Genomic DNA, 22,965 nt, shown 5'->3' with positions numbered 1-22,965 from the left:
TAAACATTGGGGCGTCACGAGTTTAACTTGACGTTGCTGGCGACAAATCCCTTTGTTTCGGCCGAGCTTCTCGTATAATGTTTATTTTTCACGCGCGAAAGAAATGTCCGAACACGTCTGAATGACAGGCAGAGGATCACGACGTGATGACGATGCATAATCAGACACAGTTCAACAAATGAACGAAAGGCGATTGAGGCTCACCAGTGCGCTTCCACAAACTAACGACATTTGACAGATACCTAAACCGTACAGGCACGGTGTCGACTGTCGACCCTCGTTGCTGTGATTGATTAGTCAATAGCGGAGTTTTTACCTTGGTTTTTACCACTGTGGAAAAACCTATGTTGATGTGTGTAGGTCTGACTTTAGCTGACCATAAGAAAGCCTGATATATGTATACACATTGTGGGCACCCATCAAAGCTGTTTTTCACCAAACTTTCACCTCCCCACAAAAATGGCGAAGCGAGAGCGTTGCAAAGTTGTGGCATTTTTTGACTATGCAGAGGCTAACGTAAAAGTTGTACATTGTACGCACCCAAAATGACCGTTACGTAAATACGTCGATCCAATTCACAACGCTCAGGACCCGCTCACTAACATCAAAACCGAGAAAAACAACCATGCCTGCTTTACACTGTATTTTTAATGACACCAAGACACCGACTGACATGACAACAGCTGACAAATAGGTAAACTACCATAAGCTCACAACACAAGCAATTGGCACATGATTGCCACGCCCTAAATGTGACATCGGATGGAATCGAAGCCCTGAAATCGAGGTATGCAGTTGATGTGGTGTTCTGCCAATTCACAAATGCACGCTAGAGGTGGCAAAATGTGGACCCGAGGATCCGGTCCAAAGAACCAGTCTGGACCCATATGGGTCCAGACCGGTTCCTGGAAATTTTCTGACGGGTCCAACCGGGTCCTACCATAAACTATACATCTTGCACACTACACACTATTGCAAAATATGAAGGGAATGAAGTGAATGTTTCTTTGCACACAGTAGCTCATGAGTATCCCCAGTGGGAAATAGGCTGTTTTACATGATGCAACTAATGATTCCTACAAGTAGTTTGTATCAATTGACTTTTGGGGAACGGGTCCAACTGGTTCCGGTTCCAACTAAGACCGGGTCCGACTGGTTCCAGAGATGTCCAGCCGGGTCTGGTTCGAGTCTGGTTCCCAAATTTTTTATCTTTTGCCACCTCTATTGCACGCATCTGGAGATCATCGGCAAGGTTCACAACCATGCTGTCTCTAAAATCGGTCGTATCAAAAGATGGATGTGGGATCGCAATCACAACATGAGCCATGAACACAGAGACGCTTGACATCCAATCTCAGATCGCCTATTGCTCCTGAATGACTGCAGTGCGTAACATGTGTTTGTGGAGATTCGTCCATGGGTTAACCGGAACGCTGTGTTCAGCAGACTGGTATCGCGGCACTGGCGTCAGCTGCCCTACCGGCTGCCGTGGGCTATCTGACAACATTTCGATATTATTGTCACTGCATACATTTTTTATGTAGAAGACAGTTCATGAATACAAAATTGGAAGGCACGTGATTTTAAATTGTGATTTAACGTATTAAACTACGAAGTAAATATACATCTAGCAAAAAATGCATAAACCAAGATTGCAAATCGGTATACAACAGACACCAAGCCTATTCCAGGATTTTCGGGAATGTCAGTAGTCAACAATCTAGCAATTATGGAATTTGAGTTTCCAAGCAATACAATAAAGCCAGTTGCAGCAGCGAATAAACCGGGTAAAAGGTAGGAACGATAGTTTATCACTGTTCAGGACATAGGACGCCGGGACGCCCTAAAAAGAGGTAAACAACACCAAAATACAACATTTAATCATATTGGAATCGCCCTGTTTCGCAACGTTGGCACCGTGCCAATGAGTTGTGCAGGGCCGTGCGCACCTCACAGGACCAGGGCAGCCATCGCGAGCGACAGCCCCAGCAGCGGAGCTGTCAGACCAGCGCCCCCTGGGGCCGAGCCGCTGGGACCAGCGTCCCCTGGGGCCGGGTCGCTGGGACCAGCGCCCTCTGGGGCCGGGTTGTCGGGCGATGCCGCGGCCGGGCTGGAACAAAACACAGCCAGTCACCACATTGACACGATTGGCCACTATTCCGTCACTGTTTCGTCAGAGGATTGCTCTAAGATATTTCAGTGCCTTTGGAGCTATATTGATTAGATATGAGTTACATATCACTAAAATAAAGATGATGAGCAGCGATTTAGACGAGTACCAGCAGTCGGAACGACATACACGAGGCGGTGCAGAAAATACTGTGAGGAGACAATTCTGAATCTGATCCGAGTTCATCCTACAGGGTGTTTCACTAAAAGTGTCAAAAAGTAAAAGGTCATAATGCACATAAGAACAATGCTTTCTAAGGACATTTTTGTTTCATGCTTATAATGCTTTCACTAACTCATTATTCCAAAGTATGTATTCTGTAACACTCTCGTTCGTGTCCCCCCAATCATGCACTAATAATTTTCTATTCAATGCACGTGACAAGTATGTAACGTGTTACACTACACTCGCTTCCAATAATAAGTCAGCCAACGTCACATCCTCCTTCCTCCGAGGACATTGAGGAGGATCTGACCTCCCCTTCTGCAGGTACAGAAACGATTCGGAAGAATAGTCCCTCTCTTGGGAGCTGGGTGGTTGTCTGCTGCTTTTTCTTAATAACTGCGTCAATGAGCTTAGCCACGTCACATGAGCCTAGACAAGCCACATCTTCCCTCCTCTGGCTTAAGGTAGCCTTGACCTGCTCCTCAGTTGATATGGAGACCGGCTCAGAGGAGGTGGCTGGGTCGGCCGCTCCTCCCGAGTGCCCATGTGGGGCACTGGTATGTACAGGTAATCATCGTCAGATGATCCAGCTGCCGGGTGACTACAGGTCTCTCCAGGTGAGAAGAGGCGAAGGTGCCGCCTGTTGCGGCGATACGTCCCGGCACTATCCGTCCTCACCAGGTACGACCGGTTCCCGAGACAGCTTGTGATCACTCCGGGAATCCACTTGTGTTTCCCTGGCGCAGGCGCCATGTACACGTTGTCACCCACACTCAGCTGCTTCAGATCCTGAGCGGTCCTGTTGTAGTACGTTGCCTGTTTCTGTTGCCGGTCGACTAGCTTACTCGGGACCTGTCGAACAGTTTCCGGCACCAGCAGTCGTGATGACGTTGGAAGTAGGGTCTTCGTCCGACGGCCGAAGAGTCGCTGTGCAGGTGAGCTCCCGATTCTCTCTGTCGGGGTGTTGCGCCAGTCCAGAAGTGCGAGATATGGATCGCGGCTATCTTCCTGAGCTTTGATCATCAGACTTTTCAGTATTTTGACAGCACTCTCTGCTTTTCCATTCGACTGTGGATAGCCTGGCGAGCTGGTGACGTGTTTAAACTCATACAGCTGAGAAAAGGATTTGAACTCTGCAGAGTTGAACGGAGGACCATTGTCACTCATCACCTTGTCAGGAATTCCGTGCCTTGCCATTTGAATCTTGAGTAGTCTCACGATATCACTTGCCCTCTTGCTGATGAGGCGATCAACTTCGATGAAGTCAGAGTAAACATCTACTGTTACTAGGTATGAGTGTCCTTGAAAATCCATTAAGTCACATGCTATGTTCTGCCACGGCCGTTCCGGTACTTCATGTGACTTCAACGTTTCTTTTCTTTGTTTGCTCCCGTGGGCCATGCATGTTGTGCACTTTGATATGTAGTTTTCGAGGTCTTGGTTCATCCCTGGCCAGAAAATGGCTTCTCGTGCTCTCCTGAGGCAGCCTTGAAGTCCTATATGAGAGGAGTGCACGCGTTCTTTGAGTTTCTGCTTCGCTGCCTCTGGAATGCAGAGCCTATCTCCTTTGAGAACGAGTCCGTCTCTCATCGTCAGTTCATCCTTGACATTATAATACTGCCTTAGATGTCCAGGCACTCTGTTCTTGTCAGCAGGCCATCCCTGTTTGATCATCACCTGGACGTCTTGCAACGTCTTATCCTTCGAAGTGGCTTCTACAATCAGCTCTTTCGTCATCTTTGAGACAGGAAGCCACTCGATGATGTCCACGTCTCTCACTTCAAATTCATCAGCCGAAGCAGTCTCTCTGACGTGGCACACATGTTCAGTGGGTGCGTCAGACCCGGTTGACTCTTCATGCGCGCGGCTCAATGTATCCGCGAGATACATTTCTTGGCCTTTCTTGTACACCACTTGGAACTGAAATTTCTGTAGTCCCAGCATCATTCTCTGTAGTCTCTTTGGTGCTTTTATCAGCTCTTTCTTGAGTATAGCTTCTAACGGCTTGTGATCCGATTCCACCGTGACTTCTTTCCCTTGAGTGTACCGCTCGAACTTGTTGAGACCGTATACTATCGCCAGCATCTCCTTCTCTATCTGTGCATAGTTTTTCTCTGTCTCAGTCAACGATCTCGACGCATACGCCACAGGCTGCTCGTTTTGCATGAGACACGCGCCTAATCCATGGTGTGACGCGTCTACCTGTACTACAACATCTTCGTTTACATTGTAGTACTTGAGGACAGGGTCACGCGTGATGATCTGTTTGATTTCTGCCAGGGCACGTCCATGGACATTTTCTTCGTAGATGAAGAGATTTTCCTTCTTTAGAAGGGCTCTCAACGGGGCAGATACTTCAGCTAAGCGCGGTGAGAACCTTTGCAGATAGTTGACCAGACCAAGAATGCGCTGAACACCTTTTCGGTCCACTGGTGGAGGCATGTTGGTCACTGCACTGATCTTTTCCGGGTCCGCTTTCAGGCCTTCTGCTGTGAACATGTGGCCCATGTATTTGACCTCGCTCTGTCTCAGTTTCAGTTTTTCGAAGTTCAGCTTTATTCCGACTTTTCTGCAGCGTTCCAGGAGGCAGATCAGCTTCTGATCGTGGTCTTTTGTCGCTTCATCACTGGTTGGTCCGACTCCATACACTAATATGTCGTCTGCGATGGGACGGACGCCATCAAGTCCCTCCAGAGCAAGATTCAACCTCCTCTGGAACTCTTCAGATGCTAGGCAGATGCCAAATGGCAGACGTTTCCAGCGGAACCGGCCCCACGGTGTCCCAAAGGTGGTCAGATAGCTGCTCTCCTCGTCTAGTTCCACGTGCCAATAACCGCTCTTGGCATCACATACCGTGAATACTTTGGCCTTTGTCAGCTCCGGTAAGATGTCTTCGATAGTTGGCAGAGGAAAGTGGTTGCGTTTTATCACTCGATTGAGTGGCTTCGGGTCTATGCAGATTCGTATTCCCTTGTTTGGCTTCTGCACCGCCACCATGCTCGAGATCCACTCTGTGGGCTCCGAGACGGGCTCAATAATCCCATCGCGTTCCATCCGTTCTAGCTCGGCTTTAACTTCTTCTTTCAGTGGTTCAGGGACAGGCCTCGTTGGTAACTGCTCTGACGGTTTAGTTTTGTCTGTTTGGATGTGCAGTTTTCCAGGCAGTCTGCCGATGCCTGTGAAGACGTCTTGGTATCTAGCATGTAGATCTTCTTTTGACTTTGGAATTCCATCTTCTTTTGATTGTGGAGCCTTGTTCTCTTCCTGTGATTCCAGTGTTAAGATATTTTCTGTCCTCACGCTGATGAGGTGCATTTCCTGCAGCGTTTTTGATCCAATCAAGGGACTGAAGTCTTCACGCACGACGATGAACTCCACACTGTAGTTTAAGCCGTTCCTGGGGTTCATGACGTCCATCTTCACCTTTCCCACGGGCTTGGTGATGCTCTTGTTGAACATCACCAGTTCAGTGGTGCACGGTCTCAGTTTCCTCATCTTTTGATCACGACATGCCTTTTTGTACACATGTTGAGGTATGATGTTGGCTGTTGCACCGGTGTCCAGTTGAAACTTTTGTAGATGGTCGTTTTCCCAGCAGCAGATGAGCGAAGATCTTGCCAGACACAGATCTATCTGAGATAGCCCCTACATCTAGGGACAGCACGCTTTCTGTTCCGCGACTCGTTTGGTTTTCAGTTTCGGCGAGTTCGACTGGTGCGGTCATATGCACTTCAGCCTGGTGACATCTGGAGGAGAAATGATTTTTCCGGCCGCAAGCTTGGCATGTTTGGCCCCATGCAGGACACAGCTCTTTTTTGAACATGTGTTCGCGGCCACAGAATTTGCATCTCCCATGGCGAGTAATTTGTGCTCGCTGTGACCGTCTTGGATCCGGCACCGTTGCTCGCTCCTCCTTGTATCGGAAGTCCCTCCTTTGTGTCTGAAGCTTGTGCACCTCCGCACCCTCTCGATTTGTCATGCTGTTCATTTGTTTTTGGGTAGCTTCATGTGCCTTCACAACCGCGGTAGCTTTGGCCAATGTCAGATCTGGTTCTTGGAGCAGGCGTCGCCGAACCGACTCATCTGGGATCCCCAATACTATCCTGTCTCGGATCAGGCTTTCTTCCAAATCTCTATAGTTGCACGACTTCGCTAGTTTTCTCAGCTCGGCCACATATAAATCGATACTCTCACTGCTTTCCTGATTACGCAGGTTGAACTTGTATCGTTCGAATGTCTCATTTGTTTTCCCGATGCAGAATTCTTCGAACTTTTGCAGAACCACGTCGACCTTCTTCTGTTCTCCCTCATCTGGACACAGTCCATCGAGAACGTTCAACGCTTCTGATCCCAGACATGTGAGCAAGGTAGCTGCTTGAACCTCCGCCGTTTTCTCATTCAGTCCTGTTGCGATGCTATAATTATTCCATTGGCGTCGCCATGTCTTCCATGTTGCAGTCAGCGCGTCTGTATCTGTCAGTGACAACGGCGGCGGAATGGGGAATCCGACAAACCCGTTACTTGCCATTCTTGCACAGTGAATAGGTAGTAAGATACTCAAAGCTCACAGTACCTATTGTCTGAACATTACGTTAATATTATTCTTAGCGTGAGAGCTGGGTTACGTTCACTTCTGACACCATGTTTCATGCTTATAATGCTTTCACTAACTCATTATTCCAAAGTATGTATTCTGTAACACTCTCGTTCGTGTCCCCCCAATCATGCACTAATAATTTTCTATTCAATGCACGTGACAAGTATGTAACGTGTTACACTACACTCGCTTCCAATAATAAGTCAGCCAACGTCACAATTTTCATATCATTTCATCCGCAATTGTTGGACATTTGAATATATAACAGCGATATCACCGTCACTCAAACCTATTCCACATATCCGCCCCTTCTTTTGATGAACCGTTTCGGCACGTGTCCGGAGGTGGCTCACAGCCCGTTTTCATATTCAGCGTCCAGACTGTCGGCAAAGCCTTGAATTGTGCTCTTCAGCTCCCGAAGTGATGCGACTTGAGTCTTCCTCAGCTCTGCGAGAGCTACTGAGTCACTGACCAAAACCAGAGAAGTCTAGCGGTGACAGATCGGGGCTTCGCGCTGGCCATGGTGCGGGCGGTGAGGCAGCTGATTATTTGGCCCAGGAATTTCTGGTCCAGCCAGTTGCTGGTGGCTACAGCCGTCACAGTGGTTGTTTTTGATAACTGGTAAGACTAAGGCCTTGGCTATTTCTGATGTTTAAATTAGCTTCTTGTTATCTTCAAAGGCCCTCAAAAAGACCCTGACCTTTTCAACGGTTTCCGCCGAGAGGTGGGGGCGACCCCGCCTTTTTTGGACTGGAACTGGCATCGAAGGAGCCCTTTTAAACCTCTTAAGAAGCCCTTTTAAACTTTTATAATCTGGAACGTAGCGAGGTGAGAGAGTAAAACGTTTCCTGAAAAGTCGGCATACGGTTTCAATGTTTCTGATGGCACCAAATATAAGTGTAATTCACCCCTCCTGTTGAGGTGTAAATAACCTGTTCTTGATCTGTATACTAGGGGAAAAAAACGACTAGTAACTTTGGCCTCCTGCCCTCGCTCCGTATGGGTGTAAATTACATCTTAAATGGACAAAACATAAATGTCCAAAAATTTGCAACAAAGCCACGTGCGCAACCACGTGATTTGCATATTTTATATATCTTTAATAAGCATTTACTTTTTGACACTTTTAGTGAAACACCCTGTACATAAGTTACGAACTTCTTGAGTTTGTTGTTTTATTTTTCGCGAAGCTTTAGCTCGATCAGAAGCCAAACGGGTAGGAAGAGGGGTCCTTCAGTTCGGAACATCTCCCCCTAAACGTTAGACCCTGTAAAAAGGCCAGTACGGGCGAGGGTTGAAAGGTACTGAACAGGAAGGCGGAGAGTACGCAACTCCAGCCAGCGTTGACAAGGTGAAGAAATAGGCAGTCAATTTTGAGATAGATCGTTACAAAAGCGGCCAATGCCCCCCACTCCTTCTGCACATGCAATCGAAACAAGGCAAACACCACAAAACGTCAAAACTCACCAATCGTCTAGGAGGACGCGAAGGAACAGGAAGATAGCGGCATGCACTGTTTTAAACTTAGGTCCAGTCAAGGGGTCCAGTAAGGTCACATCGAAGGGAGGCAATGATAAATGACATATCTTATTGTGCGGGCTCATCACGGACATTTGTTTACCAACTGAACAAATGTCCAGCGAATGAAACAAACGAATTAAAGTGAATTGAACAATAACCAAATGGCTGGTTCCGTCACAGTCTTGCGATAAAATTAATCGAGATCGTTTCGTTCCCAGCAAACAAGCACGCTAAATGCTTATTGCTGAGTTTTACCCAGCTTGACTTGCATGCTCCAGAATGCATTACTGTTGACACTTTTTTTCGGAGGGCGACAACACATTGTTATACCCCCAGCAGGCACATCCAGATTCCAGATGCTATTTGTTCGGCACGGCGGCACGCTCGTCTGTTAATCTGACGTCGGTCACACCAGTTATCGCTTTCAGGATTCACCGATGACCGAGCTGCCACCAAAAGCAGCATCGTAGCGTGTCGCGTGTGAACTGTGATACCTATCCGAGGCGGAACAGTCAGTACACGCCTTATACACCGCCTCCACGGAGCCATCATGCAAGCGATGCTCGGAACATTCACGCTCACCAGATCGTCGCTGTGTTCCTTGTCCGCAAAGCCCAGCGCCAAACCGGGCCGTTGACCTTGAACGCGGGACCGGTGTCCGCTATCACCGACCAGACTGGCCCGGCGAGCGACTGGCCCGGCGAGGGTCGTCGGCCTCCGCGCCGCCATCCCGAGTCGCCCACCGCCTCCAGAACGGACCGATATTGAAATGGAGACTGGGCGACATTACAGGAAGCGAATGAAGAGAGAGAGAGAGAGAGAGAGAGAGAGAGAGAGAGAGAGAGAGAGAGAGAGAGAGAGAGAGAGAGAGAGAGAGAGAGAGAGAGAGAGAGAGAGAGAGAGAGAGAGAGAGAGAGAGAGAGAGAGGCAGCTCAATGCGAAAATCCTTCCAAAAAACTTTTTAATAACGTCTAACGCCGAAGTGTTTTCTGTAGATTTTACTACTTTGAATGGGACGGAAACACGCATTATGAAGTCCATACCAGATCATTTTGAGATAAGCGGAGACAATGTGTGATCCTCTCGCTGATGACTCAGGCATTGAGTTCACTGTCAGGGCACAGAACAGACCTCTGCGTGCCGCCGCCAGCTGCCAAGGCGGATCACTTGGTAGCCCAATGCAATATTAAGGCAACATAACACGGTTAGAACCACATAAAAGCAGCAGCGCTCAACAAGCCCATCGTAAAAACCAGCTTTTGATCGCGCTAGGCGGACTCAATACAGCTCGGCATTAGTTTTGCGTTATAACTTTTATGATTCCGGAGAATCGTCGTCCAAAGGTAGTCCGTAGTCCGAGGGGCGTAGCCTAAAATAACGTGGCAAATCCGTAATCCGTCGGGCGTAGGCTAAAATAACGTGGCAAAGAGAGAGAGAGAGAGAGAGAGAGAGAGAGAGAGAGAGAGAGAGAGAGAGAGAGAGAGAGAGAGAGAGAGAGAGAGAGAGAGAGAGAGAGAGAGAGAGAGAGAGAGAGAGAGAGAGGAGAGAGAGAGAGAGAGAGAGAGAGAGAGAGAGAGAGAGAGGAGAGAGAGAGAGAGAGAGAGAGAGGAGAGAGAGAGAGAGAGACAGAGAGAGAGAGAGACAGAGAGACAGAGAGACAGAGAGACAGAGAGACAGAGAGACAGAGAGACAGAGAGACAGAGAGGACAGAGAGACAGAGAGACAGAGAGACAGAGAGACAGAGAGACAGAGAGACAGAGAGACAGAGAGACAGAGAGACAGAGAGACAGAGAGACAGAGAGACAGAGAGACAGAGAGACAGAGAGACAGAGAGACAGAGAGACAGAGAGACAGAGAGACAGAGAGACAGAGAGACAGAGAGACAGAGAGACAGAGAGACAGAGAGAGAGAGAGAGAGAGAGAGAGAGAGAGAGAGAGAGAGAGAGAGACAGAGAGAGAGAGACAGAGAGAGAGAGACGAGAGAGAGAGAGAGAGAGAGAGAGAGAGAGAGAGAGAGAGAGAGAGAGAGAGAGAGAGAGAGAGAGAGAGAGAGAGAGAGAGAGAGAGAGAGAGAGAGAGAGAGAGAGAGAGAGAGAGAGAGAGAGAGAGAGAGAGAGAGAGCGTAGTCTTTCCTTTTTCATTTTTTCATTTCATTTCATTTTTCATTTTCATTTCATTTTTTATGCAATAACGCTCTACAAGTTCGCAAAGTTTGTTATCGATAGTACGATTTTGATTTTGATGGGATCATATTTGTTTCGTCGAGACGCATCGAGAAAGCCTATGTTAAACATTAAAAAGCCAGCTTGGTCATTTCACAGGGGTCAACTTAACCCGGCAGGCGCGCCTCCCCGCCACCTTCCGCGCGGTGCAAGGGGGAGGACTTTTTGCCCCCCCCCCCGTATCTCCAACTACTGGATGCATCCGCAAAATTCAAATGGCGTTCTATAGCCCTGTCAACTTTGTCGAAGTAAATCCAATTTCATTGGCTTCGGGGTCATCGATGACGTCACAGGGCAGGTCAAAGAAAAATGTTTTACCGTTCACAGGTATTCTAGGGAATGCGCCACAACATCGAGTAAACAGCATTTTATTGAAAATCAGCGATAGGGCGTCAGTTGCCTAGTAGACGTATGTTGCTATTAGAGGTCACTGATAATTAACCCGCGCCCCAGTGGCGGTCTCAGCCAACTTCGCCCTAGTGGCATATGTTACCACCCACCTCTAACTCAAAAACTAAGAGGGCTAGAAAGACGCAGTAAAAAGCAGTCGATAGCTCTCAATGCGTACGTTTGAAAGTATCTCGGTCATTTTTCATCTTAGAGCAATATTGGGGTCACCAGAGGTCATCAAAGGTCAAAATTTGCCAATTGTCATAATATTTTTCAGAAAACATGCCGTTATCTCAGGAACTATGATAGCTAGAAAAACGCATGGGACAGCAATCGATAGCTTTTGAACTCCTCTTTTGATAAGGTCATTATCAAAATTGACCTCAGGGCAACGGTTTAGCCTCCAGAGGGCAAAAACTCCAAAAATAGCTGTTTTTACGAAAAGTGTTTTTCGACAATAACTTTCGACTACAAAAAGCCATGACATTTCTTTTGCCAGCATCGTGTTTCTCTCGCCGAGACGCGTCGAATGAACTATAATTTGACCTTAAAAGGTCAACTTGAAACTTTGACCTCAGGTCAAGGTCATGACCTGACCGGAAAAGGTCATGTTGCATATCAGTCGATGCGTCTCAACAAGACAAACACAATGAGACAATCCCCAGCGCTCTATCTCTTTCCAATCGCGAGTTATTGGCAAAAAATATGTTTGTAGCCTCAAATGACCTCGGATGACCTTTCTAGAGGCTATCAGCAAAAATGACACCTTGGTCATCACGAGTGGTCCAAATCATTGTGATTCTGAAATATTTGGACTGTTCCTATGCGTACACACGGATCTAGACGCATTTTCATTTTTCTCCATTGACTTGTAATGGAAAGGTCACGCCACTGACCTGACCTTAGGTCACGGATATAAAAAATCCGAGATATACAAATTGTAGGCGCCCATAACAGCACGCAATCCACCAAGTTTCAAACCTTTCTGACAAACATTGCAGGCTGGACATGATTGCAAACTTTTTTTTTAGGCTTGGTCAGTTAACTTGACCTGGTGACCTGACCTGACATGACCTGGGGTCAAAAATTTCACACATTGTCCAAAATTGATGTACCAAAAGCTACCCCAAGCGGAGCGGCGCTACGCGCCGCGGTTTTTTATTTATACGCAAAAAACGCGACAGGGTGGTAACATATGCCCCCCCCCCCCCCCCACTGGGGCGAAGGTTAAGTGATAATACCAGGTCAGGTCAGAGGTCAGGTCACTAAGGGTCAGCATATGAACTCAATTTTACTAGCGTTGTGCGATGCATGTTTATGGCCAATTTTTCATTTCAAACTCAATGGTGTTGGCTATACACCATCAGGTACGGTTCAGGCCATTTCCTGGTGGAGGTCGCACCGGGCAAGGGGGGGGGGGTTTGAACACCCACCCCCTGCGGTTTTTCGCAGATATCTAAAAAAACGCTGTTTATGCCACACCTGTCCGTGCATCTTTTTCGCACATGTTGTGAAAATTTCAGACCCAGGTCGCTCAAGATAAGGCCACCATGTCACGTCAAGTGACCTCACCTCAGAAAAATTAGAATGCTCGTCATAGCTACACCAAGTGAACGATTGTCTTGAAACTTTCAGCGATTGATAAAAGTAATAGTATCTATAAAATGTATATCTCGGAAATTTGATATCTGTGACCTAAGGTCAGGTCAATTTTGCGGCCTCTCCATTATAAGTCAATGGGAGAAAATTGAAAAGCGTCTCTTTTGCACGAATGCCGTTCTAAACAAACCTCAAGCATCGGGATGCAAGTAAAATTGACACCCTGAACCAGAAAATGGCACCTGTGACCCCCCATTATGTCCCCGAGGTCATCTCAGGCCACAAATAGTAGGTATCTAACAGTTTTTTTTTCGCGAATAACTTCTGATAGAGGCATGCTAGAACGATGAAAATGCCTTAGATGTGTTTGGCTCGACGATGCGGATCGACTGATATGCAACATGACCTTTTCCGGTCGGGTCATGACCTTAACCTGAGGTCAAGCAATTCGTGGCTCTTTTGAGTCTGAAAGTATTGCCGAAAAATCAATTCTCTTAAAAACGGCATTTTTGGAATTTTTGAACTCTGGAGGCTAAACCGTTGACCTGAGGTCAAATCTGAAGACATGTTAGCGAAAGAGCGCTAAAAGAGCTATCGAATGCGCTTTTCCGCGGCACTGTAGCTCTATCGATTCCCGAGTTAGCCGTTGGCAGTTTCCAAAATGTTGAAATAGCCAACATTTTACCTTTGGTGACCTCTGGTGACCTGACCTTTGACCTGACCCAAAAAAGACTGAAGTGTTTTCGTCCTTATTTTGGACGTTCTTTTGATTGCCACTTACTGCGTTTCGCTACGTGGCCCAGGAGCCGAGTTAGAAGGGGGGAGGGTGTTAGTCTATAATTGCTTAGAATCGAGTTTGAAAATTTGACGTCATCAATTTTTCTTTTGTCATAGCTTTGCATCAATTTAAAATTTGGTATGTGAATACAGGGTGTCTCAAAAAAAGTGTCAAGGTTATGAACATCTCCCATTTCCTTACTAAATGACCTACATCGTTCAAATTTTCCTGAATTAGTAACAATAGTATGACATTTTGTGTGGCAGAATTTCAAGTTCTTAGGCAAAATGGTTTTAGCACCGGAACAAAAAATAAAAAATCTCAATTTTGGGTGCTATAGGAGATGGTAGGTATACGTCACTGTCTGCCGACGAGTTCGGTAAAACTTCGGCTTTTGCTTGTTGCACCCAGCAACGTGCTCGTCAGTAACTATCTACAACTATAAGAAACCAAAAAACGCCATGCAAAACAGACAATAGAATCGAAATCACCCATTGGTCTCAGGACAGCGCGGTTGCCATGCCTGACTCTTCCGTCAAAAGCTGCAGTCGCTGACACCGTACAAAGGACTTGTGACACACTGCACATTGCGCACACCCAGAAGTTCTGCATGATTGAGTAGGAACTTTAAAACTGTCCATCAGCTATCCTTTCTTCTCTTTATGTGTTTCGGAACAAAACCGAGTAGAGGATTTTGCCATCAAAGATGCCGTCGACTGCAGTCGACGGCATATCCTTTCTTCCATGCTTCGACAGCTGTCGAAGCATGGAAACTCGCGTCATCTGAAAATCAATCGGTGTTGATCGTTGCCCATGTTTGTGGCTGTGTTTCAGCCTGCTGCTGTGCTCCAGATGGCAGTTGTACACGGTGTTCTTACCTATAAAGGTTTCAAAAATGTATTGATGGGCTTGTTTCTGGATTCATCAGGCGAAAGGGGCCCAGACTCTTCAGGATCGACGGCAGGCCGTGACGTACCATCTCCCACAGCACGAAAATTGACCTTTTTTTGTTCTAGTGTAAAAACCATTCTGCCTAGGAACTCGTAATTTTACCACATAAAATGCCAAAACATTGCCACTAAATCTGAAAAAATTTGAATGATGTAGGCCTTATGGTTACGACACGGGAGATGTTCAAAACCGTGACACTTTTTGAGACACCCTGTAGAAGTCGACGATAGCGGCTATTACGTAAGTTTCGTTTTTTTCCGAAAATCGAAAAGCTTTTGGGATTTTTGGCTATTATCTAAAAAATGGGAGTCAACATCCAAAAATTTGAAAATATAGAGATAGTAGTTTAGTAGCCCTGGTAATTTTACACCTTTATGACCCAACATTTTTCTGCAAGTTAAAAAAGCTATAGGCCTAACAGCTCTTCCTGCGAAACTTTTTTTGGGTCGAAAATGGCAGAACATGACGTCACTCTGACGGCATTTGCGACCAACCTATCAAAGCCTTTGGGGAAAAAAATTGGTCACAATGTGTAAAATTGATGCCCAAGAGGGTACTGAAAGTTTAATGACGATCGGCGCAGCGGTTCTGGACATATATCGAAAAGTCTGGGGGGAAATGCCCCCGGCCCCGGCCTAACGTTAATGACCTGAGCGGAAAAGGCGATGTTGCACATCATTTGACCCGTACCGCCGAGTTGAGTAAATCCAGGTTACAAAGCCAACTTTGCAACTTCGCTAAAAAATGCATAAGCATTTTCCACGATAAAAGCTGCAAGCGCATGCTACCAGCCACATCAAAATTGGCCATGAGTGTGTCGAGACCTCAACAACGCCGGCCCCTCCCCCTCCCTCCTCCACACACCAGTGAACGGGTACTGATGCTTGGCCACCAGATTTTTGTTCACTTCAGTCTGTTGCAGTTTATAATCAAATTGCCAACCAATCACCCGGAGTCTCGTCAGGCGTGGGCTGCTTCGCAGATCGGCCTCGAGATAATGTTTACGCCAACGAGGTAAGCGTAGCAGTCCGTGTGTGAAAATGGAGATACCATACAAATAGTCATTGAAAATGATCGTACGTAAATGTTACGAAGATGGGACGCAGGCAGAGTAAGAACCAGAGCAAAACCAGAGGACTGTCACAAGGCAAACATAACCAATGGATGGGAGAAGACACACGTGACATGCAGAAGCATAAGCCAGATGCAAAAGCAGCACAGTATGTAGCATGCAAAGCAAGTGTGCCCGTGTTCCTAGCAAACTTTACAAATTTTCTAATAATAAAAAGCAGTTATTGAAACAAGAAGCAAGAAAAATTATGTTTACCAAGACCAAATGTAATGACGTTTTGGCTGTTTTGGCTGTTTTGAAATACAACTAAAATGTCCAATTTTCAACCTATTCAAGCAAATTAATGAGCCTGTAGCACCAACTACACAAATAACATTTAAGATCCAAAATATATTTCCATTAGACAATTTATCGATCGAATAATAATAATAAAAAAACCGTTGCGCCTCAAATCACGAGAGAACACGAACCAGATTAAGTTTCTCATTGCGAAAGATACTAGTCTAACAAGCAGCAAGTGCAGACGAACAGGACTCGCAGGCCTGCGATCGCACCCGGCCCGCAGATGTGAGCCGGGGGGCGGCTGGGTAACAGGCCGGACAATTACTTTTGGACGAGCCCGGAGTCCGAGATGAGCACCTCTTCAATGGGCCGGTTGTTCCGACCCGACGTCGGGAGGTTCTCGATCTGCTGGACGACCTTCATGCCTTTGGTAACCTGTGGACCAAGTGTGTCCGGTCACCAAGAGTTTTAGCTTTTTTCTGTTGGTGTCTTGGGTCAAATTCCTTGCACGCTGAGCCACTTTAAACAAAAATCCAAACGAAACGCGAACAATAAGCGACGTGCACACGACACGATGCACACCACCGAAACGTCATAAATTGTCGCTTTTAAATTAAGTTACAGCTCAACAAAGCATTTTATCTCAGTGCAGCTAAAATATTATCAAACCACCCCGTCCGTATAGCCAAGCGGGGCGGCGAGGCGATCCCACATAACCTACCTTTCCAAAGACGACGTGCTTGCCGTCGAGCCAGGGCGTCGGCACCGTAGTGATGAAGAATTGACTGCCGTTAGTGTCCGGGCCCGAGTTGGCCATGGACAGGAAGCCGGGCGCCGTGTGCTTCAGCGAAAAGTTCTCGTCGGCGAACGACCTGGTGCCGAAGCTGCTGAAGCCGCCGGTGCCGTCCTTGTTGGTGAAGTCACCGCCTGAGGGACGCACGAGCGGGACCGATACAGAAACGATGGACGGATGGAAAACTGGCGGGCATATTCACCGGAAAATAACTCAATCTAGTTCCAACTAGAAATGACTGACCACAAAGAACTGGTGGTATCGAAAGCTTCAAAAAATAATATTACGAAACCATATGTTGTCTAAATTGAACAGCACGGAGGAAAAGAAGCAGTGGAAAACTATACAACGGTCAACGTCATCTTATGTGCATACATATATCGCCAGTCACCGGTCATTTAATACGTGCGGCTATCCACAGTTCACAGTTACACACCCTATCAGTGTCGCAAACATTGCACTCACCCTGAATCATGAAGTCCTTGATCACGCGATGGAATGGACTGCCCCGGTAGCTCCCCGAAACGCCATTCAGAGTGGCGCCAGTGGTAGCCAGCGTCTTAAAGTTGCCCGCCGTTTTTGGCACTGCATTACCAAACAAGCCGATCTCGATGCGGCCGGCCGGGCGACCGCCGATGGTTATATCAAAATACACAGTATCTGTGATGTCCGGGTTCTGGGCATCGATTTCCTGCAATCACAAAATCAGGTTATCTGCATATGCTGGCAGGAAGCCCACTTATCTTTCTCTACAGTTAACAGATTAGTGGGATCATAGACCTCTGTATACCGAGGGCTGCAGAGGTCTATGGTGGGATTTAAAAAAATGAAAGGTACCTAGATGCAATGCCTAAAACCAGTATATCGCCTTTTGGGGCGACTAACGGAGCGAGCGAGAGGGTGGGCCTTGCACGTGCGAAATTGCGAAGGGGTGCCTCCAACTGACTTGTGCACGGCACCCTACGAACCGGTCTCTAGCGACGTGCCAAATTTGGTCACAATCGGCCCAGCCGTTCTCGAGATCTGGAAGCGGCACCCTGCACGTGCGCACGTGCAAAATGGGTCCCAACCCAACTGACTTGTGCACGGCACCCTTCTAACCGGTCCCTAACTGTGCACCAAATTTGAGCGCAATCGGTCGAGCCGTTCTCGAGATCTGGAAACGACCCCTGCACGTGCGCACGTGCAGCAGCACCCCAACTCTGGCACATGGATATGCAGTGCCTAGTGGGTGCCTACCTACATGCCAACTTTCAGCGCAATCGGCCAAGTAGTTACCGAGATATTGCAACAATTACAAAACGGACACCTCTTCGTTTTGCACGTGGCACGTGCATAAGGGGTCACCCACATGCATCAGGAATAGTCCAATACTTGGTAGAAGGAATGAAGCTACCCTACAAAAATTACCGCGTGTAAAGCGGTCAAGTGGTTGCTGAGATATAAGCCTCGCAAAAGCGTGATCACGGCCGGCCGGCCGCTCATACTCAGAAATTTCCGTTATTCTACGTAAGACTCCGCTCGCTTCGCTCGCTCCGTAATTAAAAGTGCATCTTTCAGATATTTCAACACATGGTTTCATCATGTACCTACTTTCAAAATAAGGGATGGTAAACATCAATACATCAATAACAGAATAATGCAATGCATCTTTGTCATACAGACAATGCAGATAAATGTCAGCTAATGATCTAAGGAGGTAAAACGATAAGTATTAAAGCAAACGGTATGACTTCACAATTTCAAAGCACTTAAAGCATGATTTAGCACTGGATGACTGGTATATAGGCTAGATGACTCACCAAGCAAAAAGCCAAGAACAGCACTAGCAGATAGTAGAGCTTCATGATTTTCAAGTGTGATGCCTGTTGATAAATGATACATATCAAAACATTATACAAGCAGAGGCAAACATTGATGTGGAGGAATGAGAATGATAATTCAAAGCATTAGCAGCCATGAATGCAATCTTGATGCCAACTCTTAAACAGAACATGTAATTTTATATTCTGCTTTACACTAAAGGAAATAAAGGAAAATGAAGATGCATTGTCATCTTGGGCAGTGGGCACAATAAAAGCTTGTAAATAAAAGGGAAATCACAATAGACACACTAACAAAGACATATACCCTATTAGCTGTTAGCTATACATCCTATTAGCTATTATTAGCTATTAGACATACACCCTATTATTTTAACCTACCTGTTTATGTAAATGCAAAACAATCTAATTATTTAGACAGTCAGCTGATGCTGACCTCTCCAAAAATTGAATTGTAAAACAACCTACTAGCAAATGGCATGGTCACAAACTTATATGCTGTAATTATGCGCAAGATGGTCAAATCAAACTAGTGTAAGGCCTAACAGTGACTAGTGAGGAAGATGATCATGAGACCCAAGGCAAATAGGTCTTGGTCTTGTTCCATACTTCTGGGAGTTGTAACTGAGGAGTGGGGAATATAATAACTATGATTAACCCTCGCATGTGTGCGGCGTTTGCCAGCTTCTAATGTGTAGGGGGGGGGGGTCGGTTGGACCCCCCCCTGCCGTTTGGCCCCTGATCGAGCTAGAGCTTAGCGGAAAAAAAACGAGCGTGTTGCCCGTGACGAGAGGAAGCCGATGATACCCAATTTTAAGGTCCTAGGTCATTGGTTGACCTTCCAGGTCAGGTCAATGACCCAAAGTCGGGAAAATGGGGACCAATTAGAAAGTCGTAAAGTGTGGCTGCTAAGGGGTTTTTAGGGGTGCTGATCACGAATATCGTGTTAGTTTTGATCACAGATGATGTCTTTAAGCATTTAGACCAGGTCGGGTCAGGTCAGGTCAGGTCAACCAGTACCTAGGGGTTGTGACGGGTATTCGTAGTAGGTACGTGTCAACCGCCTCTGACAGCTTCGTAACATGCTACGAAGGCACCAAAACTACTTCGTAAATGTTCAAATGGTTGCTAAATTCGAATTCAGCTCCAAAAACTAGCCTAGAAACATGTAAAACTCGAAAAAGTGAACCGAGGTCACCCGAGGTCTCCAAAGGTCAATGACCTGACCTGAACTTCAGGTGACCTTGACACCCACCCTTATGCATGGGAGCAACATCAAATCACATGTTTGAACGTTTGAAACCACGAAAAACTTGCAAACGCGCGGCTAATGCGAGCCGACATACGCGGAATCGCGATTCCGGCCAAACATGGTCTCGGAAAAGAGGTCACAGGTCAAAGGTCTTTCGGGTCAGGGTCATGAAATTTTCAGGGTAGGTGTAAAATTGATCAATGCGAGGGTACTGAAAGTTTCGTCGCGATCGGCCGCTTTTTACGCGAGTTATTCGCGAAAAACCATGGGGGGTCCATCCGACCCCCCGCCCTACACACACATGCGAGGGTTAAAGATGCCTACTAAACAAAGGATACTCATTACTCTCAGATGTGATTGAAGCATATTAGGTAGATTTTGAAAGAACTGGGAAGGTCACCTTAAGGAAATAGGTGAGAACAGGTCCTAGAGGATGTTGTGCCTCTTGTCCTGATAACATGAAGATGAAGAACTTTGAACAAAGCCTGATGTCTTAACCCTCGCCCGTATAGGGGGGGGGGGTCGAACGGACCCCCCCCCCCATGGTTTTTCGCGAATAACTCGCGTAAAAAGCGGCCGATCGCGACGAAACTTTCAGTACCCTCGCGTTAATCAATTTTACACCTACCCTGAAAATGTCATGACCCTAACCCCAATGACCTTTGACCTGTGACCTACTTTTCGAGACCATGTTTGGCCGGAATCGCGATTCGGCGTATGTCGGGTCGCATTAGCCGCGCGTTTGCAGTCTTTTCGTGGTTTCAAACGTTCAAACAGGTGATATGATATTGCCCCCATGCATTAGGGTGGGTGTCAAGGTCACCTGAAGGTCAGGTCAGGTCATTGACCTTTGGTGACCTCGGTTCACTTTTTCGAGTTTTACATGTTTCTAGGCCAGTTTTTGGAGCTGAATTCGAATTTAGCAACCATATGAACATTTACGAAGTAGTTTTGGTGCCTTCGTAACATGTTACGAAGCTGTCAGAGGCGGTTGACACCTACTAGGAATACCCAGCAGGACCCCTACTGGTTGACCTGACCTGACCTGACCCGACCTGGACTAAATGCATGAAGACATCATCTGTGATCAAAACTAACATGATATTCGTGATCAGCGCCACGAAAAACCCCATAGCAGCCACACTTTACGACGTTCTAACAGTTCCCGATTTTCCGACTTTTGGGTCATTGACCTGACCTGCAAGGTCAACCAATGACCTAAGACCTTAAAATTATGTATCATCGGCTTCCTCTCGTCACGGGCAACACGCTCGTTTTTTTCCGCGAAGCTCTAGCTCGATCAGGGGCGAAACGGCAAGGGGGGGGGGATCCAACGGACCCCCCCCCCCCCTTATACGTTCGCGGCTGGAAAAACACCAATACGGGCGAGGGTTAATTGAGAAGATGTATGAGTGTATGACACAGCCCAAGGGAACAGTCATACACTGAAGAGCATTTAGTCTGACAGGCAAGCACAAACTGATGACTGTGTAGTGTGTGGAAGCCCCATGGGATAACAGTAAATAGGGCAACATTGAACTGGCCTACTGTCTTCTGTGTTCTCTGGAAAATGATCCAGGTAGCCAGCTGAGATCTCCTCTGGTATTTTTCTTTCCCATTCATAATTGTAGAAACCCACCTGGCACCTGGGTGATGGGTTCTGTTTTGCTATGTGAGATGATAACTGAACAGGTAAGTTATGACATGCAAGACAGCCACTAACTGTGGCAGCCATATACAGTGTGTCAGCTATATTCTCCATGCAAACACAAGCAAAACTGCCAAGCAAAAAAAAAGTTTGCTTACCATTCCATGGAAATCTAGCCACTAACACAGGTTATATGGTAGCAGTAGGTGGCAGCGCAGCTCACCATGATACCAGAGACAGGGTCATGAAGGTTGAGGTAGCACCACCCAAAGACAGCTTAACAACAGCTTGAACTAGCACTTGACCATACAAAATCGGTTAAAAAAACATTGTTACACACTGCCTCTAAACAGAGCTAAGCTTCATCCACAAGCTAACAATTTGATAGATGATTAGAAGACCAAAATAGACTAGGTACCTGTGATCATCCAGGAAATTACTTGTTTGTCCTATTTTTCATCAGGGTTTCCTTCAACTCAGTTTACAGACTAAATTCAGCCAAAGGAAATATAATAGGTGGGCTACACCACGGGTGATGCACGTTCACGTCACTTAGTCCAGGATGTAGACAGCACTGATGTCACCAGGATCAAAACCAATGACATCAGTGCTGGAACTATGGCGAAGCAAAGTAGTGACACCCCCTGCTACCATGTGAATCCAGAGGGGCGTTCACAGGCACCGCACACTGCTGCGTGCGGTGTGTGCGGTGCGTCCAGCAGGCATGGGGGTAGGGGATGGGTAGGCGGTTCTGACGTCACAGCTGCGTGCAGTGGACGGTCCGCTGTGGCCAGTCCCGACCGGCCACAGCGATCGCTGTGTGCGGTGACAGGATGAGAAGGCTGACGTAGGAACGAAGTGGGCGGAGCTTCGAGGCTGACAGGGCCCGTGAACAGCCCTCAGGTTAAGTTATTAATTTTCATTTTAACTGTCAATTGTATTGAAAAAGTATATAAAGCAGCAAAAACACAAAACTGCAGGGCTTGGGCTACCGGCGCTCACCGCTCACCAGAAGGCATGCGCTCACAGTCAAACACTAGACGTTCAAGTTCACAGAAAGTCTGGCATACCACAGAAATCGATATCTATGCATACGAGTATACACTGTTCCCAATTCCCATATCCAGTGACCGACCTGACACAGACGGTCCTTCCAGCAGCACCTTCCCCGCTCCCCGAGAACCAACAAATGAGCCAAGGCCCCAAATGAGTGAGTCACCGAGTGTGAATTTGGCGGCCGCCGGCCGCCTTCTTTCAAGCCGTTTAGTGCAATTTTGACGCTGTTGCGGCGTCAGCCTGTTCAATGCAAAGTGGGCATAGCATGTTTTTTAGTCCCACCGTAAAAATATGCAAATGATGTCGGCATTCTAAGTTAATCTTTTAACTTAAATTCTCATCTGCTCTACAAATTTTGGTAAGAATAACTTCTGATTGTTCATTGTGCTGGACTGGCCAAGAGTCAGCGTGTTATAGAAAACGATATTTACCTTTTAAATGGAGGATGAAAATTGAAAAAGTATTGGATGATACAGGGTAAAAACTTCCCAGAGACCTTTTCTTGAATATGATCTTGGATTTTTTAAAAATTACCTTTTTTTGCTTTGGCCAATCGTCCTAAAATCGTCCCTTTTCCGATTCATGCCGGGTGCGGTTATTTTTTCTCATCTTAGTTTGCTATTTTGGCGCGATTTTGACAATTTCT

General features: G+C 46.7%; 1 protein-coding gene across 4 annotated transcripts; it reads right to left on the bottom strand.

Annotated features, from left to right (window-relative positions):
* Positions 1-628: 628 nt before the first annotated feature.
* Positions 629-22,925, bottom strand: LOC122375600 (peptidyl-prolyl cis-trans isomerase A2-like). 4 transcript variants are annotated; one of them, XM_043355102.1, is made up of 6 exons: positions 22,854-22,925; positions 18,343-18,405; positions 17,006-17,231; positions 16,469-16,674; positions 16,073-16,182; positions 629-2,110 (listed from the first exon to the last, which is right to left on the bottom strand). In XM_043355102.1, exons 2-6 carry the CDS (start codon positions 18,385-18,387, stop codon positions 1,951-1,953), a joined length of 747 nt encoding a protein of 248 aa, XP_043211037.1. In that variant the 5' UTR covers positions 18,388-18,405; positions 22,854-22,925; the 3' UTR covers positions 629-1,950. The 4 variants fall into 4 exon arrangements, with proteins under 4 accessions (XP_043211037.1, XP_043211038.1, XP_043211035.1 ...); XM_043355103.1 differs by having other exon boundaries at positions 22,751-22,864; XM_043355100.1 differs by lacking the exon at positions 22,854-22,925 and adding an exon at positions 22,399-22,552.
* Positions 22,926-22,965: the final 40 nt, after the last annotated feature.

This window comes from Amphibalanus amphitrite, unplaced genomic scaffold (assembly GCF_019059575.1).
Source record: "Amphibalanus amphitrite isolate SeventyFive unplaced genomic scaffold, NRLGWU_Aamphi_draft 001880F_arrow, whole genome shotgun sequence".
In the NCBI taxonomy this organism is placed as follows: Eukaryota; Metazoa; Arthropoda; class Thecostraca; order Balanomorpha; family Balanidae; genus Amphibalanus; species Amphibalanus amphitrite.
This window is presented reverse-complemented; position numbering and strand designations above follow the sequence as displayed.